At 41.9% G+C, this 26,984-nt stretch overlaps 4 protein-coding genes and 2 long non-coding RNA genes across 8 annotated transcripts; 2 read left to right on the top strand and 4 right to left on the bottom strand.

Annotated features, from left to right (window-relative positions):
* Nucleotides 1–488: 488 nt before the first annotated feature.
* Nucleotides 489–5,913, bottom strand: LOC127780325 (uncharacterized). The gene is made up of 3 exons (XM_052307228.1): nucleotides 5,630–5,913; nucleotides 2,307–4,503; nucleotides 489–1,874 (listed from the first exon to the last, which is right to left on the bottom strand). Exons 1-3 carry the CDS (start codon nucleotides 5,911–5,913, stop codon nucleotides 1,428–1,430), a joined length of 2,928 nt encoding a protein of 975 aa, XP_052163188.1. The 3' UTR covers nucleotides 489–1,427.
* A 3,416-nt stretch (nucleotides 5,914–9,329) lies between these two features.
* LOC127779624 (uncharacterized) lies at nucleotides 9,330–11,169 on the bottom strand. The gene is made up of 3 exons (XM_052306451.1): nucleotides 10,934–11,169; nucleotides 10,306–10,741; nucleotides 9,330–9,874 (listed from the first exon to the last, which is right to left on the bottom strand). The coding sequence occupies exons 1-3, from the start codon at nucleotides 11,167–11,169 to the stop codon at nucleotides 9,428–9,430; spliced, it is 1,119 nt and encodes a 372-aa protein (XP_052162411.1). The 3' UTR covers nucleotides 9,330–9,427.
* LOC127779625 (uncharacterized) lies at nucleotides 9,614–13,134 on the top strand. Of its 3 annotated transcripts, XR_008018699.1 has the most exons (6): nucleotides 9,614–10,429; nucleotides 10,537–10,741; nucleotides 10,880–11,186; nucleotides 11,256–11,422; nucleotides 11,495–11,712; nucleotides 11,845–13,134. It is a non-coding gene; the product is annotated as an uncharacterized LOC127779625 (long non-coding RNA). The 3 variants fall into 3 exon arrangements; XR_008018700.1 differs by having other exon boundaries at nucleotides 11,054–11,186; nucleotides 11,256–11,712; XR_008018698.1 differs by having other exon boundaries at nucleotides 11,256–11,712.
* Nucleotides 13,135–16,150: 3,016 nt separating this feature from the next.
* On the bottom strand, nucleotides 16,151–17,355 carry LOC127779623 (uncharacterized). The gene is made up of 2 exons (XM_052306450.1): nucleotides 17,299–17,355; nucleotides 16,151–16,363 (listed from the first exon to the last, which is right to left on the bottom strand). Exons 1-2 carry the CDS (start codon nucleotides 17,353–17,355, stop codon nucleotides 16,151–16,153), a joined length of 270 nt encoding a protein of 89 aa, XP_052162410.1.
* A 3,108-nt stretch (nucleotides 17,356–20,463) lies between these two features.
* LOC127779626 (uncharacterized) lies at nucleotides 20,464–26,523 on the top strand. The gene is made up of 3 exons (XR_008018701.1): nucleotides 20,464–20,584; nucleotides 20,739–20,824; nucleotides 26,045–26,523. It is a non-coding gene; the product is annotated as an uncharacterized LOC127779626 (long non-coding RNA).
* Nucleotides 20,836–23,905, bottom strand: LOC127779622 (uncharacterized). Its single transcript, XM_052306448.1, has one exon. The coding sequence runs from the start codon at nucleotides 23,193–23,195 to the stop codon at nucleotides 21,378–21,380; it is 1,818 nt and encodes a 605-aa protein (XP_052162408.1). The 5' UTR covers nucleotides 23,196–23,905; the 3' UTR covers nucleotides 20,836–21,377.
* Nucleotides 26,524–26,984: the final 461 nt, after the last annotated feature.

Below are 26,984 nucleotides of genomic sequence, written 5' to 3'. Positions count from 1 at the left end.
GATGGCGACGATCGCGATCTACGGCATGGTGCGCTTCCCCCCGAGGATCTCCAACGGATTGGATAGGCGGGTGCTTGTTCATTTCGCCGATTCATCGCGAGATGGCGTGCATTTGCCACGGGAACACGGCAACTGTGCTCTTATATTCCTTAAGGGCGTTTACAGCGCGTTGAGTTGACATTCAGTCTCATCGCTCCCAATAAATATTATATGTCACGTTTACTTCTACGTATCTAACTTTTGTCACTTGGTCTTCAGTCTAATCCTGGGTGAGTGCATGGGGGGAGAACACCGCGAGCACACTGTGGAGGCCATGGCCCTGTTTCCTCCACTGCTCAGCTGCACATGTGTATGACGCAGTGTGAATGGCCTAAGGACTAGTTCTATTCTTCAACTTCCTCGTTTTTCGTTAGCATGCTTTTTAAACGGTTAAATGATGTGTTTTTTTTAAAAAAATCTATATAGAAGTTGTTAAAAATTCAAATAAATTCATTTTTCAAGTTTATAATTATTAACACTTAATTAATTATGTGCTAATGAACTTTCTCATTTTAGGTGCGCTAAAATTCTCTCCACGAAAGAGGAGATAGAACACAGCCTAAGTAACAATCTCAAGACTACCCAACAATCTCAAGGCCACTAGTTAAGAGAGTAAAAGTGAACGTATTCCTTATATAAACATACTGGGCTTCATTTCTCGGAGAACACAGTGGACTTCTAGAGCGCGAGATGGGCCGACACGGTATGATTTTTGGGCCTGATGGGCCGCTTAAGCTGTTGTCCCTTTTCCTCCCTTCTCCCATGGTCGTTCTCCCCGAGAGAGCGGGATAGAGAGAGAGAGACGGCAGCCGCGGCGCGCACCGGCGACGAGCAGCTCACGCCACGACACCGACGCCGATGAGTCCGCTCCCATCCATGGCCGTCCGACAGTGGAAGGTACGCCGCTCCTTCCCTCCTCCGCGGTTGCTTCCTCCCATCTATTTCTTCTGGGCGTGGGCTGCCTGCGTATGCGCTCGACGAAGATCTACCTGCCGGGGCTGGGCTGCACATCAGCTGTTTGATTAAATGCCTAACCCACACTGTTGCTATTTATCGTCAGGAAATGTAAATGTTAACATATAGGAGTAGTTAACAAAAATGCTTCACCTTCATGGCTCTCAAGCTGAATGGCTGGGGAAAAACAACTGTATTATTGCTACCAAAACGGAGGAGAAAACGTGCGTTCTAAAATTCATTGATCACTGTATCACCCAAAAGATAGAGCTGCTACATTTTGGCCCGGCTCAGTTCTACCTTTCTCTATTACAATATTCGAACTGTGCACATTGTGATAGCTTAACTGTATTATACATATCATTCTCGTGAGGAAATTGAGCCTGTATGTTGCGAGTCAGACTTTCATTCTCCTAGTACAACCAACATATTTGTTAGGTGACACTGCTGATACCCCGTACCCATTCACGACCCATAAGCTCTTTTGCTCTGGCCACAAGAGCGGTAAGTGGTGTATTGTGCTCCATGAGTCCTGTGTCGCCTGAAAACAACCTGTAGTATTCAGCCCTCGAGGGTGTACGTTCCACCATTGATAGTGCTTCCACCATACAGCATTTGTGGAAATCATTTGCATAGCGAGAATTGAACTCCATCAAGTATATGGCATGCTGAACAATTACCCTCCTGATGCCAGGATAATGGGCACTGGGTCTCATATGTGCATTAAGCACATCGACAAGCCTCTTTACGAATTTTTCCTTAATTTGACCATGCTCTACTTCTTGGGCAAAGTCTTCTGGAATGACTTGACATATTTGTGAACTAAGGCCAATAAAGACCTCTAGTTCTGCCCCTTCTGCATCCATTGTTCCTTCCAGCACCTGTATAGTGGAAATAGACGCCATGTGAGCCAACAAAACCATGATTAGTAAAAACATTATTCAACAAGCTTCAGCTACATTATCACCTATCTAGTTTGTTCGCCAAGGATGTTTCCAACAGTATACTTAGTTGTCCAATGTACAATAGTTTTGCACGTTGCTGGGTTCAAATTAATCAATTTCATGACCTGAGCTTACAATGCTATCAATATTGAGAGCACATATGTGTATGCTTGTCAATCTTTGAACAACAATGTGGAAACTGCAGGTCGGTTCTCCCTAACAATTTATGAAAAAGTATAGATAGCAAGTACATGAAAATAGTAATTATACTACCCACCTCCAGTAGTCCAGTATTGCACTTGATACTTGAATTAGCAGTTTTTCTGTCTCTACTCTATCAAAAGAATGACAGAAGAATTTGCAGCTCACCTCTCGCAAGATGTAAGACAGTTCCTTCAGGTCTGAGTTGCTGAGCTCAGGCTGAGCATGCTCGCACATATTCCACAGCAGGCTTGCTGCTATACATTTGTACCTGTCATCATGGATCATAGTTGTAAGCTCTCTAATGAACACATACCCTGGTTCCATTAACATAATCAAACAGTTATCTGTACTCTCCATTGCCAGCATTGCCAGTGCTTGACCGGCATTTTTCCGTAGCAAGTGATTAGAATTTCTACTTGAGGATGGATCTTGGCTGAGAAATTCACGCATCAAACTATTGATAATCACTCGGATGTGCCCGATGTCCTCACTAGTGTTTCTATCCATGGCAAGGTTTTTCAGGATTTCTGCAGCCAACTGCTTCAGTTCATGGCTGCTCCCATTGTCATCCATGATCTCTGCAAGGTTGCTCAATACGAAGGTATGTTCCAAAATCTGTTGTCGCAGAGTTACACCTAACTTCCCTTCAGTACTTGCAAGTCTTCTCAGCACCTTAAGTGACAAACTTGCCCGCATTATTTGGTGGGCTTCAGTAGTACTTGTCATATGATTTCTGTAGCTTATAAAATCTATCATCTTTGAGATGAGGCCTGTTGTTCTGCTGATTTCCATGCAGTTTCCAGGATCAAAGTTAGCAAGCCTCTCAAGAATTAGCAGTCCTTGTATGGGGAGGAAATCTTGGTCCGTGGATGGCTCCTCCTCTGGAACTGACCAGCGTTTTGTGATCCGCTTCCACCATCTGAGCATACATGAGTTTCGTTGATGCATGTTAGATGGCTCATCCACCGGAATCAAACAATATATTGCCATCTGTTTCAAGTACTTAAGTACTGGGGAGTCCTGTTCGGCCACGCCAACTTGCTGAATTGGTGAGTCTTCTCGTCCCACTTGGCTATCAATGAACAGAAAATGATCCCTTGATCTCTGTTGCTGATCAGTGTCTAAAAGTGAGGCTACAAGCTGTGTTGCCCCAGGGATTTGAACAACTCGGAGGCTACCAGCAAGCTCGGCAGTGACCTTTGCGGCGAAGAATCTGATTTCTTCATCCCCGTCACTTGTCCAGCCCAGCATATCGAACAATGAGGCTACCGTCTTCGTGGCATTGGTGAGTTTTGTGATTGTTTTAGTCCTTAGCTGCTCCTTTTTGAGAAAGCTGTGCACCATTTGAACCCCATAGAGCTTCTTCCTGGATGAGTCTGAGTTGAGAGAATCCATGGCAAATGTGATGAGGCTTATCTTCTTTGGAGCAAGCACAGCCCCTCCCATGCATTTCTCAAAGGCATATGCATAGTACAAATTGACATATTCCACTCCTATCTGACCTCCAAATCCGCCACGGCGGATGAGGTATCTCCGAGGGATGAATGAAAATACCTCCAGCAAGCAGGCCACAATGTAGAGAATCCCTTGTCCAAGCACCATCCCATAGAAGATGTTTAGTGATGGCTTGAGGTTTTTCTCGCTATCCTTCTTGCCATCACTATCATCTGCAAAGTAGTTCTGCGGTACAAGGCGTAGCAGTGCGAGGACGACACGCACAACAGCTGCTGGAATCTGGAAGTTGCCAAATGACACCACCACTACAGCACAAAGCTGGTACACGATCATCGCATATGGAGCGAGCTCACTGAAAATGAATACCAGCATCACTATCGCAGCAAGCATGCACAAGTTTAGAATGATTTGACGCCAAGCTAACTGTTTGGTGTTGAGAAAACTGTCTACTAGTTTTCTGATGCATGGGAGCCGCAGCCTGCTGATTGTCGCTAGGAGGACAATCAAAGATAGTACTAGGTACATTATCCATTGGGTCTTTGAGTTTGTCGAAATGAATCCTCGGGTTTGGAAGTAGTAGTATGATTTTGGCACAGTAATGCACGGACCGATCAATAGGATTGCAAGTAATGGGCTCCACAGCGATATAGCATGTCGTAGCGGATCGCATAGTAGTTTTAGAGCTGCTGGAGACAGCAACTGACCCAATGCAAGTAGCATCGCCATATCCACAAGTAAAGCCACCAATACATTACCACCAATGGAAGCGAGAGAGCGTGACAGGATCACCAGCACAACGGAAAAATATACCGCCACAGTCAGCAACCCGCTCCAGCCAAGAAGTCTAAAAGCTCCTCTAGTACTGAAAAATAACTGGTAATCTAGCCTGTTATCGCGGCTAAACATCCTGCAGTGTAAGTAAAAAAGGACATATATTAACTCTGGCGTAAAGTGAATATTGAATCCCACATCACTACATGGAGGACCAAGCTCAGCTAATTTGTTGTATAACATTGTATTTCTCCAATTTGTAGTCTCTTTTCTTTCTTCCTCCCCAGACCCCAGCTCCTTCTTTCTTTTTTGCACTCACTCTTTTTCTTTTTGCTGGATTTCCTTTTTATCTCTTCATTTCGTTTCGCTGTATCTTTAACCCTCCATTAATATAATGGCTATAAGGTAGAGTCTCTTTACCGTTTTACTTCAAAAGAAAAATATTGAATCGTCTTCGTGCAAAGTAAAAACTATGATGTGTGAACCAGACATTATCATTGCTATCTATCCTACCAAACTTTCATAGCTTTGGAGGTTTCCTCTCAATAAAACACGACCAAAATTTGGGAAGATTTCAATGGAAACACGTAGGCCTTATTCGGATTAGAGGATTTCTAGAGGATTTTTGAAGGAATCCTGTTCAATAGGAATTTTTTCCTTTCCTATCATTCGGATAGCAAAACTCGATCACAGGAAAACTGAGGGTTGGTACCTGGTGAGGGAGAGCAAGCCTGAAAGGTCTTTCTTTTTTTTTTTTCGTTCTTTTAACCAGACCTGTAATACTGTCTCATTTCTATTAATGGAAATGGGGGGAGCAATGCTCTCCTAGTTCAAAAAAAAAAAGGAAAACCGAGGGAAACTTTTCTCCGCTGTTGATTCCAAGGGAGGAACGCAGGAAAAAATACATGGACTGAACCTCTTTTTTTCATTTCCTTCACGTAAGACTGAGGAAATCAAGTGCTAATCGGTTGGAGTGACATGATGGGACTAATATTTTATTGCTTAATTAGACTATAATCTATGAGATTACTGTTGATTGGAAATTTCCTATGGTTTATATATTCCTGTATTCCGAACGCTCCACACCATCAAATTCCTATGTTTATCAATCCTACGTTTTGCATATGCAATCCTATAGTATTCCTGTGTTTTTACTATCCTTTAATCCGAACAAGCCCGTACAATGCTTACCAAAATTTGGTATATATTCCTGCTGAAAAAACGTCTGATGAAAACTGATCATAACTCATCATAATAGGTACCTGGCAGCTTCGAGGAAGACCATGGTGGTGGCGAACCAGAAATCATCCTCAGGACGGAGCACGGTTGGGTAGCCTCCTAGCAGGACAACGGTTGCCCAGGTGAAGGCCAGCGTCCCCAGGGCGTTGCCCATCCTCTCGATCACTGCAAGGATGTGAACGAAGCAGTTCAGCTGCTTTTCCGGCGCAGCTAGCAGCTGCTTCTGCCGCCGGCCGCCGCCGCCGCCGCCTTGAACCGGCATTTGGACGCGGTGCTCTCCGCTGGTGATGTCCGCCACCACCGCCATTGATTGATTTGATTGAATTCTGGATACCTTGGCACACACACATGACCCAACTCAAGCGGGAGAATCAACTAATGTACTTATATCACCAGGCCGCATGTACTTGTCAGAGATTAATACTTCCTGTTATCTGGACAAGCATCCGATTATACTCCCTCCGTCCCATTTTAAGTGTAACCATGAGTTTCCACGTTCAACTTTGATCGTCCGTCTTATTTAAGATTTTTTATAATTAGTATTTTTTTCTGATATAATAAAATATGAATAATATTTTACTCGTAACTTATGTTTTTAATTTTTTTCAAAAATTTTTTAAATAAGACAGACGATCAAAATTAGGCGAAAAAAACATGACTGCACTTAAAATGGGATGGAGGGAGCACTTTTTAAGACTTCAGCTTTCTTATGTCTGTCAGTAATTAAGCTCGAAAGTATGGTTTCATGCTCCTCTTTTTCTTTGTTTTTGTGTGTGTGTCCGCGTCTTAATTTAATCCAAAAGTGCAAACTTTGCCAAAGTTATGGGAGAGGAATATTACGAGTTTACGACCATGATCACGCCGGAGTTTTGGATGATAATATATTAATAAGGTATCCAATGCTCAAAGCAAAAAGGGAGTAAGAAGGCATTGGATCTGTCCCAGGGAGTTAGTGACAGAGAGAACACGCACATTTTTTTATCTTAGCACTAATGGTGACTAGGTGAGGACTGAGGAGGGTATACCTAATTTTGATTCATCAAATGTTTTTCTAGCACAAATGACAGTGTGACTCACACTTACACTGCTACCTTTTTAACATCAAGTTTCAAAAGCTGGGATATGCTAACTTTATGATAAAGCCCAAACATACCAGGTTCAAAAAAAATGAAATAATGATATGCAATTTTCTATGTGTTTGAGAAAAAAAAACAAGAGAAATATTATTGTTGGGTAGTTTTTTTTTTTTAAAAAAAGGCCAATCAGACTTAACTGACATTATATTAATAGACTAATAGAGGGTGTGTTTAGTTCCTGAAAAAAGTTTGAAAGTTTGAAGAAAGTTGGGAGTTTGAAAAAAAAGTTAAAAGTTTATGTATGTAGGAAAGTTTTTATATGATATGATGTGATGGAAAGTTGAGAATAGGGGAAACTAAAGACAGCCAGAAGGGAATTTAGGCCCCCTTTGAATCACAGGAATGAAAAAACGGGGGAATAGGAAAAACATAGGATTCTGATAGGAATACAAGTATAAAACAGAGGATTGCAAAACACAGGAAAAACATAGGAATGACCGTTTGATTGAGCCGCAGGAAAAACACAGGAAATTGAGGAGAGAGAAAGACTCAAAGGATTCTTAACATGAGGTAGAACCTCATGTTAAATTTTCTTCAAAATTTGCATGGGAAGAGGCATTCCATAGGAATTTTATAGGATTCCATAGGATTCATTCCTTTGATTCAAAGGGCTATATAGGAAAAATTCCTATAGGAATTAAATCCTTTAAAATTCCTATGAATTTCCTTTGAATCAAAGGGGGCCTTGAGTATATACACTCCTGACAACAAATAGGCTTGCACCTCAGTCCTTTCTCATGGCAATAATCTCGCAACAGCCCAACTTATCTTGTATGCGATTGACTATCTGGTACTGTTGCTTCTTGAGATTGTTGGGTTGTTACTTCCTAGTACGACGTATCGAATTCTTACTTACAAAGGCACATGCCTAGACCACATCACGAGACAATAACAAAGTGAACATCGTATACTAAATTTCAGAATATAGTGCGTATGTTTTAACCAAAATTTTCAGAATATCTTAAGACCATAATACTACAAATACTCCATCATTGTTCGTAATGTCGACACTCGCGGCCCACATAACAGGGACTCTATCTTCTTTTAGCCTCCTCTCTTCTCTATCTCTCCACCTGTCCCATCTCTTCCTCGTGATCTCTAGGCCAACGCTCGAGAAGAGGGGCAGCGATTAGCGAGAGAGGAACAAGGTGACACCGGCGGAAAATAAGTAAGGTGACAATGACATCTCTTGTCTACGGGCGTGGAAGAAGGAGGATCGAGACACACAGATCATGCGCGTGGCTTGCTTGGACTAGTCTCCTGCTTCACCACCGCGCTCCTCCACAGCATCTCCTCTGCCCTTCCCATGGCTGTTGATGGCCTCATTGCAGTCGGATCTAGGGTCATGCCGGCCACTTTGTCCATGGGCGGTGCGTCCTGCTTTGGCTGGTTGGTAAGAGGAAGGTAGGGTAGATCCAGCAAAGAGGCGGAGGAGAGGAGGTGGCGGCGCAGACCCGAAGCGCGTGACGAGGACGAAGAGGCACCAAATCATCTCACAATCTGATTCGCCATGCTAGATCCAACCATCTCATGGCCGTTGAAACCTCCTCCACCACCCCTAACCTTCCCACAATCTGATTCGCCATACGCGACCTCTTTGTTGCCGGATGCACTGTACCCGTTCTCCCCATGGCTGGGTTACGCACGTGGTTTGCTTGTACTTGCTCGACCGACAACTGGCTGCTCAGTGGCATTCTCCTTCGGCTCTAGCGGCGCGCTACCGATGGAGCACATTGCACCAGGACACGCTTGCCCTAGAGCTTCTTGTGGGTGGTGCAGGAGAGAGAGATTGGGAGGAGAGTGGTGGAGGAGGAAGAAAAGAAGTAGTCACCTACATGTGGCCCGGCCTCTGTATATAGTGTTTCAATTTCTTTGGTGACTAGACTGCTACATCAACCACAATCAACCTAAACAAAGCGTCAAGTCATTTTGCACTAGATATACCCAGTTTTACCGTCGAGGGATGCGATTCGAAAAAGAGCAAGACAAGGGATGTAAAATAGACTTATTCCTATATCAGGAGAACACACTGGACTTGCAGAGCGCGAGATGGGGTGGGGTGGGGTGGGGGAGAAAGAGAGAGAGGCTTAGAGCCCGGCCGGCAGCAACGGCCCACGGCGCGCACCGGCGACGAGAAGCTCGCGAGCGCCACGACGCCGACGAGCCCGCTCCCATCCATCGCCGTCCGGCAGTGAAAGGTACGCCGCTCCGGCCTTCCCTCCTCCCGCGTGTTGCTTCCTCCCACTATCTCTTTTCTTCTGGACGTGGGCTGCATGCGCTCGACCGACGGAGATCTACCCGCCGGGGCTGCACATCAGCTGTTTGGTTAAATGCCTAGCCCACAGTGTTGCAATCTATCGTCAGGAAATGCAATGCTAACACGTAGTTAGAAAATGCTTCACCTTCATGGCTGTTAAGTTGAATGGATAGGCATCATCAACTGTACTATTGCTGCCAATACAAGCCAAAGGTACGTTTTGAACTCCTTGGTCACTCTATCACCCTAGAGATAGAGCTGCTACATTTGGGCTCTCGAGAGGCTCAGTTATGCATGCTTCTGTTACAATATTCGAACTGTGTACATTGTGATAGTTTAACTGTATTACACATATCATTCTCGTGAGGAAATCGAGCCTGTTCATTGACGGTCAGACTTTTATTCCCTTAGTACAACCAACATATTTGTTAGGTGACACTGCTGATGCCCCGTACCCATTCACGACCCATCAGCTCTTTTGCTCTGGCCACAAGAGCAGTAAGTGGTGTGTTGTGCTCCATGAGTCCTGTGTCGCCTGAAAACAACCTGTAGTTTTCAGCCCTCGAGGGTGTACGTTCCACCATTGATAGTGCTTCCACCATCCAGCACTTGTGGAAATCATTTGCATAGCGAGAATTGAATTCCATCAAGTATATGGCATGCTGAACAATCACCCTCCTGATTCTGGGACAATGAGCACTGGGTTTCATATGTGCATTAAGCACTTCGACAAGCCTCTTTATGAATTTTTCCTTAATTTGACCATGCTCTACTTCTCGGGCAAAGTCTTCAGGAATGACTTGACATATTTGTGAACTAAGGCCAATAAGGACCTCTAGTTCTGCCCCTTCTGCATCCATTATTCCTTCCAGCACCTGTATAGTGCATATAGCGACAACATGTCAGCCAACAAAACCATGATTAGTTAAAACATTATTCAACAAAATTCAGCTACATCATCTCCTATTTAGTTTGGTTGCCAGGGATGTTTCCGATAGTATACTTAGTTGTCCAATGTACAATAGTTTTTGCACATTGCTGGGTTCAAATTAGTCAATTTCACGACATGAGCTTACAATGCTATCAATATTAAGAGCACAGATGTGTATGCTTGTCAATATTTGAAAAACAATGTGGAAACTGCAGGTCGGTTCTCCCTAACAATTTATGAAAAGTATAGATAGCAAGTACATGAAAATAGTAATAACTACCCACCTCCAGTAGTCCAGTATTGCAATTGACACTTAAATTAGCAGTTTTTCTATCTCTAATCTATCAAAAAAAGACAGAAGAATTTGCAGCTCACCTCTCGTAAGATGTAAGACAATTCCTTAAGGTCTGAGTTGCTGAGCTCAGATTGAGCATGCTCGCACATATTCCACAACAGGCTTGCTGCTATACATTTGAACCTGTCATCCTGCATCATAGTTGTAAGTTGTCTAATGAACACATACCCTTGTTCCATTAACATTACCAAACAGTTATCTCTACTTTCCATTGCCAGCATTGCCAGTGCTTGACCGGCATTTTTCCATAGCAAGTGATTAGAATTTGTACTTGAGGATGGATCTTGGCTGAGAAATGCACGCATCAAACTGCTGATGATCACTAGGATGTGCCCAATGTCTGCACTAGTGTTTCTATCCATGGCAAGGTTTTTCAGGATTTCTGCTGCCAGCTGCTTCAGTTCATGGCTGTTCCCATTGTCATCCATGATCTCTGCAAGGTTGCTCAATATGAAGGTATGTTCCAAAATCTGTTGTCGCAGAGTTACACCTAACTTCCCTTCAGTACTTGCAAGTCTTCTCAGGACCCTAAGTGACAAACTTGCGAGCATTATTTGGTGGGCTTCATTAGTACTTATCATATGATTTCTGTAGCTTGTAAAATCTATCATCTTTGAGATGAGGCCTGTTCTGCTGATTTCCATGCATTTTCCAAGATCAAAGTTAGCAAGCCTCTCAAGAATAATCAGTCCTTGTACTGGGAGGAAATCTTGGTTCGTGGATGGCTCCTCCTCTGGAACTGACCAGCATTTTGTGATCTGCTTCCAGCATCTGACCATACAAGAGTTTTGTTCATCCACGTTAGATGGCTCGTCCACCGGTATCAAACAATATATTACCATCTGTTTCAAGTACTTAAGTACTGGGGAGTTCTGTTGGCCCATGCCATCTTGCTGAATTGGTGAGTCTTCTCTTCCCACTTGGCTATCAATGAACAGAAAATGATCCCTTGTTGTCTGTTGGTGATCAGTGTCCAGAAGTGAGGCTACAAGCTGCATTGCCCCAGGGATTTGAACAACTCGGAGGCTACCAGCAAGCTCGGCAGTGATCTTTGCAGCGAATAATCTGATTTCTGAATCCCTATCACTTGTCCAGTCCAGCATATCGAACAATGAGGCTACTGTCTTGGTGTCATTGGTGAGTTTTGTGATTGTTTTGGTCCTTAACTGCTCCATTTTGAGTAATTTATGCAGCATCTGAACCCCATAGAGCTTCTTCCTGGATGAGTCTGAGTTGAGGGAATCCATGGCAAATGTGATAAGGCTGATCTTCTTTGGAGCAAGCACAGCCCCTTCCATGCATTTCTCAAAGGCATATGCATAGTACAAATTGACATTTTCCACTCCCATCTGGCCTCCCAATCCGCCATGGCGGATGAGGTATTTCCGAGGGATGAATGAAAATACCTCCAGCAAGCAGGCCACAATGTAAAGTATCCCTTGCCCCAGCACCATCCCATAGAATATGATTAGAGATGCCTTGAGGTTTTTGCTGTCATTATCCTCTTTTTTCTCGCAATCCGGCTTGACTTCTTTTTTTGGTTCGTCCTTTTGATGTAGAATACCTGCCAATGCGAGGACGACACGCACAGTAGCTGCTGGAATCTGGAAGTTGCCAAATGACAGCAACAGTAAAACAGAAACGTCGTATACGATTGAAAGTGGTAGCTCGTCACTGAAAGTGAATACCAGCATCACTATCGCTGCAAGCATACACATGTTTAGAATAACTTGACGCCAAGGTAACAGTTTTCTGCCTAGAACATTGCCAACTAGTTTTACTATACACGGGAACCGGAGCCTGCTGATTGTTGGTAAGAGGACAAAGAAACATAGTACTAGGTACAAGTACAATAATGTCCGGCTGGTCTTTGTGTTTTTGGAACCACGATCTCGTTGTACTCGTATACACACACCCAGCAATAGGATTGCAAATAATGGGCTCCAGAGCGAAATGGCACGGCGAAGCGGATTGCATAGTAGTTTCAGAGCTGTTGGAGACAACATCATGCCAGTTGCAACTAACTGTGCCATACCGACAATGACTACAGGTAAAGGCACCGAGAAAGAATCATCACCACGTTTTGATGAAAGCATCAGCATGGCGGAAAAGTATACTATCACAATCAGCAGACCGTTCCAACCAAGAAGTCTAAAAGCCCCTCTGCTACGAAAAAGCAGCTGATAATCAATCCTGTTATCGCGGGTAAACATCCTGAAATATGTGCAGTATCATTGTTAATTAAAGGGAAAGCGTATAATGATCCGTAAAAATATAAGACGGATGTATATACGTGGTCACTACTAGTAGTATTCTACTATAGTAGATGTGCAAAGTGCATTTTAGCTATCAGAAAGATATAGCTATCAATTAGGTGGACCATATTATCTTAACTATATATCATCTTAAGAAGGAATAAATTCATTTGAGGTCCCTTGACTTGTCAACGAATCCGATTTTCGTCCCTCAACCAGAAAACTAGACACAACGGGTCCCTCAAGTATCAAAACCAATGCAGATTAAGTCCTTTGGCAGTTTTGGCTGATGTGGCGCCTACGTGGCTAATTTGACTCGGTTTTCATCTGACGTGGCACTTACGTGGCAATTCGATCCGGAAAAAATAATAAAATCCGGATTAAATTGCCACGTAGGCGGCACGTCAATGCCACGTCGGATGAAGACCGAGTCAAATTAGCCACGTATGCGCCACGTCAGCCAAAACCACCATCAAAACCGCCAAGGGACCTAATCTGCACCGGTTTTGATAGTTGAGGGACCCATTGTATCTGGTTTTCTGGTTGAGGGACGAAAATCGGATTCGTTGATAAGTTAAGAGACCTCATATGAACTTATTCCTCTTAAGACCGTGCCAAACAAATGGGGCCACACGAAACACTATAGACAAAACTATCCATCTAAGCCAAATATAATTATGAGAGAATCTATTCTATACCACTAAGTTTGTTCGAGTTTAACAATTTGCCATCAATATTATCTATTTCTATAATATATCGGTGACTTTATCTATTATTCTATAATTTACCATTGGGTTGGACCTTCTTTTAGAAAATACCCAAAATAGCCTTAGAGACATACAAGATTAACAATTGATTAACATTAGAAGTTTCAAAAAAAATATAAAATTTTTATGTGACCTCCTTACACAACATGAAAGTTTGTATACAAGTTTCAAGTTTTTCTGGTATATTCTTTTTTCGAAAAAAAATATCTTTTATGTGGTATATGAGAGAGAATTTGCTTATACAAGAGATAATAGCAAAAAATATCTTAGAGTAAAGTGTACGGGCGGTCCTTAAACTTGTAGGGGTATGTCATCTAGGTCTCTAAACTCTCAAAATACATATTCAAGTCCCAAAACTTGTCATAGTATGTTATCTAGGTCCCAAATCACCACAACCCTTTCAGGATCCTACGTGGCGTTGATATGGCATGCCACACGAACATGACATTGGCATTATTTTAACTAACAAATGGGACCCATTTAATTTTATTTTTCTTTTTTCTTTTTTTTCTTCTTTTTTCCCCTTTCTTCTCCTTTCTCTGTGGCCTGTGCAGAGAAAAGGAAAAAACAAGAATGAGAAGAAAACGAAAAAGAAAAAGAAAAGAAGAAAAAAAAAGAAAAGGACACGTCACGTCCATGTGGCATTGACACATCAGCGCCACGTAGGATCCTAGAGAGGATGTGTCAATTTAGGACCTAGATGATACACTTTGACAAGTTCTAGAACCTGGATATGCATTTTGAGAGTTTAGGGATCTATATGACACAAACTTACAAGTTTAAGGACCGTCAATGCACTTTACTCAATATCTTATATAGTGTATGCAAGATGATTTATATTTAAAACCAGCAATTAAAAAAACCATCTTACTCTCCCAAACTAATTCAATGGATCACTTAACAACCCCCCTCCCCTCCCTCAACAACTGTTTTTTTTTGCTCATTTTAATTTTTAACTCTTTATAAAATTTGTATTTTAAGCTGAAATTTGTTAGAGCCATAGATGACACCATTACCAAAATTCAAAAATATTTTGAAATTTTTTCATGGAGTTTACTTGAACTTCAAAAGTTTGATGTTTAAATCAGTTTGAAGTGCTTTCAACCTATGTAAACAGTGAGAAAAAAATCAAAAAAGAATGTTGAGACATAAGTTATGGATGCATCTATATTCTACTAAATTTTTAGTGCAAAATATGACTTATACAATGAGAACTAAAGAAGAGAAATACCATTAGAGGAGTAAAGTGAAATGTTTTCAATAGTTCGAGGTGTAAAATGAGCTAAAACTAGATTAGGGGGTTAAATGCTCTAGTAAAATAGTTCAGGGAAGTAAAATGAACATTTTTCATAGAATTAAGACTCTAGACTAAATACAACTTATTATTTATTAATTTCATTTAAGAATTACTAAATCATGAAGCATATGGAATTGACTCAAAGGTGCATACAACTATAGGCATACTAAATACTAATTATGAATATCAAAATATAGGGGTACGGTGTGCGTGCGTGTGTGATAAGTACGTTTGTATTGTTTTCTAAAAATAATATTAAATTTAAAATGTAGATAGCAACGAAAAATAATAAATAGAACGGATTCTATATATACACGGGTTACCAACTTGTGTACTAATTCGTATCCATGGGTGGAACCAAGAGTAGGACCACTGGTGGAGAAACCATCTTTGGTCGGTCGACCAAATTTCACAATAGTACCGGTTCCATTAAAAACCGGGACTAAAAACGATTTTTAGTCCCGGTCCAAGCGGGACTAAAGATGATTTTTAGTCCCGGTTCATCCCCTGTCAAAGGTATGTCAGGGGCCGAGGATCTTTAGTCCTAGTTGATACTACTAACCGGGACTAAAGACTACCAATCGGAAGTAAAGATCATTTAGATTGGACTAAAAATTTATCTTTAGTCCCAGTTGGAGTTATCAACCGGAAGTAAATATTTCTCTCCCACATTTGATCGGTTAAGTCCCAGATCCAATCCCTCTCTTCTCTTCCTCTTCTCAGATCCAATCCCTTCCTCCTCCCCTCCCCTCTCATCCTCCCCCTCCTCCCCTTCCTCCTCCTCCCCTCTACTCCCTCCCATCAGCCGGCCGGCGGCGGCGCGGCCGCGCGAGGTAGGCGCGCGGCGGGCAGGCGGGCGGCGGCGGCGTGGGCAGGCGGCCGGCTTGTTTGCTTTTTCTTTTTTTATTATTTTATAATTTGTGTTTCACTGGATGTATATTTTTTTAGAATTTATGATTCATTGCATCGCATGGATCTGAGATGTATAATCTTATATAATCCGTGATGTATTTAATTTGTGTGTAGTTTTTTAGGATTTGTGATATATTTGATCTGTGTGTATAAGTAACTTAATATTTAGGATGTTGATTTAGGGATGTGCATCCTACTCGATTTGAAAGAAAATACAGGGATTAACTTTAGCCATTAGCAAATCAACAATTAAAAAAAAAAGAAAAGGGACCTCGAGGGACTACCGCTACCCCTCTTTAGTCCCGGTTGGTAACACCAACCGTGACTAAAGATTCCCCTCTTTACTCCCGGTTGGTGTAAATAACCGGGACTAAAGATCGATCTTTAGTCCCAGTTATTTGAACCGGGACTAAAGATAGCGATCTTTAGTCCCGGATTCGTAGTCCCGGTTGAAACAAAGGGTTCTAACCGGGAGTAAAGAGCATTTCTCCACCAGTGGACAACCAGAGCTAGAGCAGCTAGTCCTGACCTTAAATCCCTCTTAAAATAACATTTCAATTTTTTTTAGAAAAAGAAAAGCATATAAAAATTATATTGATTGAGTATTAGGGTTGAGAAAATTTTGGCTCCGCCACTATTCGTACCTGAAGGCTTCGAGGAATACGATGACTGTGATGAACCAATAGTCGTTCTTCGAGTCAAGCTCGGTGGGATAGCCGCCGAGGAGGATGACGGTAGCCCAGGTGAAGGCCAGCGTGCTGAGCGCGTTGCCCGTCCTCTCCACCAGCGCCACCACGCGAATGAAGCGATTCAGCCATTTTTCTGGGGTGGCTATCTTGCCTGCAGCCTACGAAGCACTGATACGGCTAACAAGCAGCGTATCCGTATCAGATACTCCATCGGATACGGATACGTATCGGATACGCTCCGGTACGTATGCCGTACGTATCCTCGTTTTTTCTGATTTCCAAATAAATTAGATAATTCGGATACTTCTTCGATACGGCTGAGTCCCAACCCTAACACACATATTAATCGCCGCATCTCTTCATCTCATCAATCGCCGTGCGGCTGCGCCGCCTCCGCAAAGCCGCCGCCGCCAACGACGGCAAAAGGAGAGCTGCGGCGGCCATAAGTCGAGCGGACCGCCGTCGTGTCAGACTGTACCACCTCCACTGCCGGGACGCAGCGCCGCCGATGGCCGCCGTCGCCGAGCACAGAACCACCATCACTGAGCAATATTGGGTCCTTCTTTCCCACCGAAGGAACCATTGATGGATCTGTTTTGTGTACGTTCTTCCCTTTTTTTTTTCTAAGAACAAATGCATCTTGTTTCATATGTCTGATGGGTTTTGGAATTGCAAGTTCAGAGTACTGCATCTATCGTTCCTAGTGCCTAGTGCGGTGGAGTTTCATCAAGGCTGACTGGACCAGCAAGGAAAAAGCATCAACTAGCTTGTTTTTATTTTGGCACTGCTTACTGTCTTACACTGATTTATAAATTATCTTGGTCCTCTGTTATCTGGGGGCTTTGGTGAGATGGTATAAGCCAGTCAACAAGTTCATTATTTCAGGCTAATCTCTTTAGCTACAAGAAAAAGTGTTATTCTTTTTTTACAGGGATTTATTAAATTTCTATTTTTTTAATTAATTATGTACATATATATATGTATATATAGACGTATCTCCGTATCGGTGTTTTTTCAAAAGTGACGTATCCTCGTATCCCCGTATCGCGTATCCGTATTCGTATCCCCGTATCAGGGTAACATAGCCTGCAGCTTCGACCTGCTCACCTCGTATCTGGACGCTGTGCTCCCCGCCGGTGGCGTTCGCCATGGCTAACTGGCTTCTACGACGACGACCGTCTCGCACGTACGGCCTGGAGTGCTTGATACAACGAATCGTAGAATCCTCGGCAGTTTTTAGTTTTTACAACGCAATGCGTCCCTCAGAATATGTATTACGGCACAGTGGTTGTTATATTGGAGAGAAAGGTATAAACAGTTAAAGGTGGCATGTTTTGGCCACGTCGTTTACATATACTTCCTCTGTTTCAAAATGTTTGACACTGTTGACTTTTTAGTATATGTTTGACTGTTCATCTTATTAAAAAAATTGTAAAATATGTAAAACTATATGTGTACATGAAAGTATATTTAACAATGAATCAAATGATATGAAAAGAATAAATGATTACTTAAATTTTTTGAATAAAACGAATGGTCAAACACGTACTTAAAAAGTCAACGGTGTCAAATATTTTGAAATGGAGGGATTATTATATTAACAGATCAAAACTTGCATGTCCATGGTCTTTACTAGGGCTGTCAACGAGCCGAACTCAAGTGAGCTTAGATCCTCAGGCTCGAGCTCGGTATGAACTCGAGTCGAGCTCGAGCCGAGCCTGGACTAACCTTCGAGCTTGCAGTCAAGCTCGGGCTCGGCTCGGACGAGCCTCGAGCCTAATCGAGCTCGCATCAACGCAACACAAGCATGTGTACATATTTCAAAAAGTAGAGAAGCTGACAGAAAGCTGCAGCTGGGCACGTTGTGTAGAGATACGGCCATACGGGAGCACTAGTGTACTGTACTACTAGTACTAGCACAGGAGTAGTCTGCTTTGCTACTACTACTAGCTTTGGGAGTAGTGTTCAAGAATTGATTGCTTCTGTACTTCACATAGACCAATGTTGGAGTAGTAGCAGACCAAGGAAAAGCATCGATGATTTTTTATTGGAGACCAAGGTAAAGCATGAGACATGACAGTTACTAACTAGTACTCGAGTTTTTACCGAGCTATTCGAGCTCGGCTCGTTAAAGTGCACGAGCCTCATTTTAAGCTCGAGCTCGGTTCGTTTTAGGCTCAAGCCGAGCCTATAACGAGTCAAGTTCGAGTAGCTTGCGAGTCTCGAGCTTTTTTTTTTTTTTTTGACAGCCCTAGTCTTTACTCTATAGACTGTTGAGCATATTCACGGCTCACTGTATCGTGTTCAGTGCCTTGGTATGTGCGTTAAACAATGGATGAATCAGCGCTGTAGCACACCGCATAATCCCCTATTCCGAAGACCTTTGCTTAGTCAGTTGATGCTTTGTGAAGGACTACTTGTTGATGACTGCCTTTTAGACGAAGACGACCGTCTCACACGTACGGCCTGCTTGGTACAACAAATCGTCGAATCCTCGGTAGTTTTTACAACGCGACGCGTGCCTCACAATATGTATTATATATGGTACTCCGCTGGAAAGGTATAACTGTATTATTGTGAACCGGACATGTCAAAGCTTGCGTCCATGGTCTGTACTCTATAGAGTGTTCAGCATATATATTCATGGCTCACTGTATTGTGCTCAGTGCGGCCTAGGCCCTAGGGGATGCGTTAAACAATCGATGAATCAGCTGTACCACACTGCATAATCCCAATTGCGAAGACCTTAATAACTAGTCAATTGATGCTTTGAATCGGTACTGATTTGATTTGTGACTTTGATGGCTAATGCATACTTTGCAGATTGTAAGAATAACACAAGTGCCATCGCAAACACAAAATCGTCGAAGGTGACACTAGTCGGGATACCCTCCGAGGACGACGGTGGCCCAAATGAACGCCAGCGTGCCGAGGGCGTTGCCCCGCCCTTACAACCGAGGCAACAACTCGAACGGGGATGCAGGTCATCTGCACTTCTGCAAAGGATCTCAATAGTTCGAACAGATATATTCAGCTGCTTTTTTTGGGATAATGCAAACCACGTAGTGTAAACTACAGCAGCAAACTGCCGTAGATCTGAAAATAGACATCTAAAATTTATCCATGCTAAGTGAAATATTTACTCTCAATAAAAACTTTCAATCTGATAAAATCTGAAAGTAAAAGTTTTACCCAGGATGTTGTGGATGAATTTTAGACATTCATTTTTCAATCATTCCATAGTTTTTATTTCCAAGCTTACACTGTATGGCTACATATAGTGCAAAGAGGATGGAGGAACTACGTATTTTTCTCCTTTTTCTGGTTCCGTATTACGCCGCTGGATCCACAACTCGCCTCAGGTTGGGCAACTGTAGCCTCTGGAGTCTGGACGCAACTAAACATCGAACGTCCGAGACGTCTCCCCTAACCACGTACACACAACTCTTAGTCTCTCCCACTGCACATACTTCCTCCATCCTCTTTGCACCATATGTAGCCATTCATTGGGTCCCTATCTTCATGCTCTCAATGTGTACTCTCTCTGTCCTAAAAAGGACAAATCTTAGATTTCCGTGTCCAACGTTTGACTGTCTGTCTTATATGAAATTTTTTTATAATTAGTATTTTTATTGTTGTTAGATAATAAAACATGATTAATACTTGATGCGTGACTTGTCTTTTAATTTTTTTCATAATTTTTTCAAATAAGACGGACGACAAACGTTGGACATGAAAACCCAGGATTTGTATTTTTTTTTGGGACGGAGGGAGTATGTTATTACTAGTTAACTTCAAATACTACTTTTTTTTCCTAACTTACTTACGGAATTTACAATATGACTATACAGTTAAATCTTCGCAACAATATCATTACATGAGTATATTTCGAATAAAAAAAATTTAACTGAAACATTTTTACATCATATATAAAACATCAATTTGTAACTTTTGAAATATAACAAAATATTTTTTTTGAAACATTAAATAAAACCACATGCAACATTTGCTAACAATGTAATGAAACAATCGAAATAATAGCATGTGCAATATTTTTTAAAAAAAGTTCATTGCGATTCTTTAAAAAAGGTTCGTGGGAGTGACGGCTCACCGGTCCAGAGGACTGCACCCCCCTCTGAAAAATAAATGGGCCGCATTGCGTCACAAACACAAACCTGTCCTGGAGCGCAAAGTGGGCCGTCATGATATATGGGCCGTATGTTCCTTCGCTTTGGTCCATCACCCTGCCTAGTGCGGCACTAGAGCTCTAGCAGGGGCGACTCGGGTAGAGGCGTAGAGCGCACCGGCGACGGGAGGCTCAGGCATCGACGCCGGCCGACGAGTCCGCTCCTATTCCAATCCATGGCCGACAGTGAAAGGTACACCGCCTCACTCCCTCCTCTGCTTCCCCGTCTCCTTTTTTTCTGGGCGTGGGTTGCGGGTTACGCTCGCCGGAGATCCACCCGCCGGCCGGACTGCACTGCAGCTGTTTGGTTAAATGCCTGAACCCACCTTCCCTGTTGCTATCACCAGGGAATGCAATTTGCCGCACCTTCATGGCTGCCAACTTCCATGGCTGCGCATCAACTGTACTACAGCCACCAAACAAGAGCGGAAAGGTACAGTTTTATTACTCCTTCCTTGGTCTTTATCACCCAAGACAGCTGCTACATTTCGCCCCTAGAGGGGATCAGTTCTACCTGCTTCTATTATTTTGTTGCGATTTTCAAGATTTCAACATTGAAGGAGTGACTATATCATAGATCTGATTGGAATGAGGAAATTTAGCTAGTTTAGGGCCTGTTTAGATCCCCTGGCAAAATTTTACACCATGTCACATCGAATATTTGGATACATGCATGGAGTATTAAATATAAACGAAAAAAATAACTAATTACACGGATTGTGTGTAAGTTGCGAGATGAATCTTTTAATCCTAATTGTGCCATGATTTGACAATATGGCGCTACAATAAACATTTGCTAATGACGGATTAATTAGGCTTAATAGATTCGTCTCGCGGTTTACAAGCGGATTCTGTAATTTGTTTTGTTATTAGACTACGTTTAATATTTCAAATGTGTGTCCGTATATCCGATGTGACACGCCAAAACTTTACACCCCTGATCTAAACACAGCCTTATTACAAGTCTTAGTACAACCTACATACTATTACAAAAGTCTTAGGATTTCTGCTGCCAATTGTTTGAGTTCATGGCTGCTCCCACTGTCATCATCCAGGATCTTTTCAAGGTTCCTCAATACAAAGGGATGTTCCAAAATCTGTTGTCGCAGAGTTACACCTAACTTCCCTTCCGTACTTGCAAGTCTTCTCAGCACCCTAAGTGACAAACTTGGCAGCATTATTTGGTGGGCTTCATTAGTACTTGTCATATGATTTCTGTAGCTTATAAAATCTATCATCTTTGAGATGAGGCCTGTTGTTCTGCTGATTTCCATACAGTTTCCAGGATCAAAGTTAGCAAGCCTCTCAATAATTAGCAGTCCTTGTATGGGGAGGAAATCTTGGTCAGTGGATGGCTCCTCCTCTGGAACTGACCAGCGTTTTGTGATCCGCTTCCACCATCTGAGCATATGTGAGTTTCGTTGATGCATGTTTGATGGTTCATCCACCGGAATCAAACAATATATTGCCATCTGTTTCAAGTACTTAAGTACTAGGGAGTCCTGTTCGGTCATGCCAACTTGCTGAATTGGTGAGTCTTCTCTTCCCATTTGGGTATCAATGAACAGAAAATGATCCCTTGTTGTCTGTTGGTGATCAGTGTCCAGAAGTGAGGCTACAAGCTGCGTTGCCCCAGGGATTTGAACAACTCGAAGTCTACCAGCAAGCTCAGCCGTGACCTTTGCTGCGAATAATCTGATTTCTTCATCCCCTTCGCTTGTCCAGCCCAGCATATCGAACAACGAGGCTACTGTGTTGGTGTCCTTGGTGAGTTTTTTTATTGTTTTGGTCCTTAACTGCTCCTTTTTGAGAAATTTGTGCAACATTTGAACCCCATAGAGCTTCTTCCTGGATGAGTCTGAGTTGAGGGAATCCATGGCAAATGTGATGAGGCTGATCTTCTTTGGAGCAAGCACAGCTCCTCCCATGCATTTCTCAAAGGCATATGCATAGTACGAATTGACATATTCCACTCCCATCTGACCTCCAAATCCGCCACTGCGGATGAGGTATCTCCGAGGGATGAATGAAAATACCTCCACCAAGCAGGCTACGATGTAGAGTATCCCTTGCCCCAGCACCATCCCATAGAAGATGTTTAGTGATGGCTCGAGGTTGTGCTTGCTACCCTTCTCACCCTCAACACCCTCAACACCATCTGAAAGGCTTATCAGTGCGAGGACGACACGCACAACGGCTGCTGGAATCTGGAAGTTGCCAGATGACAGAAACAGTAAAGCAGAAACTTCATATACGATTATCATAAGTTGATAAGTTAACTTGGCACTGAAAATGAATACCAGCATCACTATCGCAGCAAGCATACACATGTTTAGAACGACTTGACGCCAAGGTAACAGTTTTCTGCATAGAACATTGCCAACTAGTTTTACTATACATGGGAACCGTAGCCTGCTGATTGTTGGTAAAAGGACAAAGAAAAATAGTACTCGGTGCAAGTACGGTAATGTCCTGATATTTGAGTTTTTGTTATCAGCATCATGTGATTGTCGTATAGACGGACCGATCAATAGGATTGCAAGTAATGGGCTCCACAGTGATATGGCACGGCGAAGCGGACAGCATAATAGTCCTAGAGGCAACATCCGACCAATTGCAACTGACATCATTACCATACCAACAATGGCGGCAGTTGATAGCCCCGATACATACTTTGACAGGAGCACCGGCACAGCCGACAAATATACCATCACAATCAGCAGCCCATTCCAGCCAAGAAGGCTAAAATCCCCTCTAGTACCAAAAAACAGTTGGTAATCCAGCCTGTTATCGTTGGTAAACATCCTGAAGTATGCACAGTGCAATTGTTAATTAAAGAGGGACAGCGTATAATAATCCACGAGAAAGTAATTTTAACGAAAGATAACCTGCCTAAAAAAATAGGGGAGATAAACATTGTTCTTTCTGCTATGCACAAGAGACAATCCAACACATTTTCTTTAAGTGTCATGCTGTTCAGTTTGTTTGGAAATGTGTGTTGTTTGCTTTTAATATCCCTCCACCCCATAACGCCAAAAAATATTTTTGGTAATTAGCTTAGAGGGGTATCTAGGTCCATTAAAAAGAATTCTAATTGGAGCTAGTGCTGTATGTACGGAATTTAACTATTTGTCACTTTTAGGTTTGCCAATTATCCAAATGCCCCTTTTAAGTTTGCATTTAATAATTTGCCACCGGAGGGAGGTAATTTCTTAACTATTTGCCACTTTTGCCTACGTGGCGTGCCACCGTGCCGTGTCAGCGTGGAAAACAACGTGGACCCCACCCGTCAACCCCTCTCCTCTCCTTCTCTACCTCCGGCGACAACGACGACAAGCCTCGGCGCCGTTGCAACATGTACTCTCCGATTTTATTATTATTACTCCATCTGTTCTAAAATATATCTTTAGAGTTCAAATTTTATTTAAATATACCAACCTAGTACTACCTTTTACCACTAAATTACTCATACTACCTCTATCACCACTTGACTTTATTTATATAACCCCAACTAGTCTGGGCCTATATCTCACACCCATCCCGAGGAGACAACAAAATCTTTTTACACATCTCTTAATATCCGTGACATGACAAAGACTAATATTTTGAAATGGAGGGAGTACCGTTCTAGACAATGATACAATCTTTAAAACATCTCTTTGACTATGATTTTATAATTAGTTCATTTTATTAACGGTCTTTTAAGACTAATATATGAATCGTGTTCTAGCTAGTAGTATCTTAAAACTAAATAGTTTTAGTATCTATTGATAGTTAAATTTTTAATTGTTTGACACCAACCTTCTTCGAAGACGTTAAGAATTAATTATAAAAGCGGTACGGTGGAGTATATATAACTTGTAACATAATTTTTTAGACATAGAGTAGACAACCAGAAAGCCCGAATGAATACACGGGCTGTAATTCATACCTGATGGCTTCGAGGAAAACTATTGCTGTGGCTAACCAAAAATAAGTCGAGTCGAGATTGTCAGGGTAGCCACCCAGCAGGACGATGGTGGCCCAGGTGAAGGCCATCGCGCCGAGGGCGTTGCCCAATCTCTCGGTCATCGCAACCAAGTGAACGAAGCGATTCAGCCTCTTTTCAGGGGCGGCCATCTTGCCTTCGGCCTGTACACCTCGTATCTGGACGATGTGCTCCCCGTTGATGGTGTTCTCCATATGGCTACGACGACGACGAGCCGTCTCACAGTACGTACAGCCTTTGCTTGGTACAACAAATCGTATAGTAGAATCCTCGGCAGTTTTTACAACGCAAAAGCGTACCTCAGAGTATGTATTTATAGTAGTACGTACAGTGGTTGTTCCATTGACAAGTTATAACAGGTCAAGGTGGATGCATATTTTGGCCGCGTCGTCTACGTACGTACAGTACATTATATATTGTGAATTTGTGATCTGTGAACCGGAACAGATCAAAAACTTGTGGATGCGTTAAACAATCGATGAATAAGCGGGTGTAGCACACCGCAAATTTTCAATTCCGAAAACCTTACAGTCTTACACATATAGTCAATTGATGCTTTGAGAAGGACAAATTACTGCTTTTAGAATATAGTCTTACACATATATAGTCAATTGATGCTTTGAGAAGGACAAATTACTGCTTTTAGAATAAAGCGCGTAGACGTCCCACTCACTGAGCCCGTGTGTGTATATATATAAACACACCTATGACGTGTATTACTAGAAAATATGTTCGTGCATTGTAACAGAAAGATTACCCACTTAAGATTGTGACACCTTGTATTACTAGAAAATATTTGGGTGTTATGGATCACGACATTGTGTCGCACTTGCTTTGCCGACGCGCTTGCTTCGCACTTGTTGCGAAAATCAGTTCACACTAAGGTGGTTTCTTTTCTCCTGTAGATGAAGATGAAAATTAAATGTTTTATGTAAAACGAGATGGTATTAACATATGATAAATTAAGTTTTAATTATTATAAACTTGAAAATAGATTTATCTGATATTTTAGAGCAACTTTTATATAGAAAGTTTTTGCACGAAACGTATCGTTTAGCCGTTTGAAAAGCGTGCACGAGTATCCGAATTTTCATCCAATTTTTTAGTAGGAAGTCATACATAAGAAGCACTAAAACAGGACTTGATACAATCTCAGAGAAAACGGAGTATGACACTATGACTTATCGCCCGGGAAGCAAGGAAAGCATAGAAATTCCAAAATCATGCTCCCTCCATTCCAAAATATAAGGCACAACCACCCTTAACCTAAAGACCAAGAAATAATTATTATCATATTGTACTTTGGATCATCCTAATAAATATAATGCACGCATCCAATAAAATTAGATAACATGAGAGTGGAGGATTTTAAAAAGTAATAATTTAATGGAAAAAGATGTCATAGTTAATTGCATGCATGCATGCACACCTTATATTATGGAACATCTAAGAAAAGTGGTTGTGCCTTATATTATGGAATGGAGGGAGTAAATGATAGCCCTAACTGGGAGATAAGATAACCATGGGTGTTTGCGCAACCAACCCCTATTATCTTATTTGTATTTCAATTGGACCAACATTTCATCACAGTGGATTTATAATTAAGCAAATATTTTGATTTTTCCTATATATACAAACCTAAATTAGGTATAGCGAATTTTACAGGATTCAACGGCATTGTGCTTTCAGTGGTAAGCGATGTACCCGTCGACAGCGAGGCGCCTGTGGTGACTTCGTCAATCTTCAGGTTATGCCGGCCCAATCTTCGAAGATGCTCATAGGGGTAGGATTTGCATGCGTGTGTTCATAGGGGTGAGTGTGCATGCGTTGTGAGTGTCTGTGTTGTACTGTGTAATTAAAATAAATTTAGACATATGCCTAGAGTAGGCTTTTTGTTTCCATGTTTCAACGAAAATAAATAGATTCACGTGGGATCTAACATATGGGCTAGGCTAGGAGAGCACGATATGCTGGTCGATTGTATTGTAAACCAACACATTTATTAACGGATCACCCGGATCTGTTTCTTATCTCTCTTATAGGCATGAGATGATGTAAAACATCCGCGCCATTCTCTGTCTCCAAGAACATTGTAAAAGTAGAAAATGAATAAAGATGTAAGGTAAACCTCTCTTTATTATTGATCTGATCTAGAATATAAGATAACTTTAAATGTCTCACTCTGTTCTTATATATAAGGGTCATAAGAGGAGATAAACTCATTAGGAGATATTTATGTATACTCTGATTCGAATTGGTTAAAAAGAAATTTGTCTCCTTAGGAGATAAATTGAAGTCCCTTGTTTTGGTGTCGTTATTAGGAGAGGGTGGACCGTTGACCCAACGACAAATGAAGCGGATTTGTCCGATATCGAGAATAGAAACAGATTGGTACACATGAGTGGATGATGGTCAAAATATTCTGGTATAAACAATTTTATTTTTTAAGTAGAGATAGAGATACATACATACATACATACATACATACATATACATATATATATATATATATATATATATATATATATATATATATATATATATATATATATATATATATATATATATATATATATAGTAGAGAAAACCATTTGTTAACGAGCCC

This window comes from Oryza glaberrima, chromosome 7 (assembly GCF_000147395.1).
Source record: "Oryza glaberrima chromosome 7, OglaRS2, whole genome shotgun sequence".
Lineage (NCBI taxonomy): Eukaryota > Viridiplantae > Streptophyta > Magnoliopsida > Poales > Poaceae > Oryza > Oryza glaberrima.
This window is presented reverse-complemented; position numbering and strand designations above follow the sequence as displayed.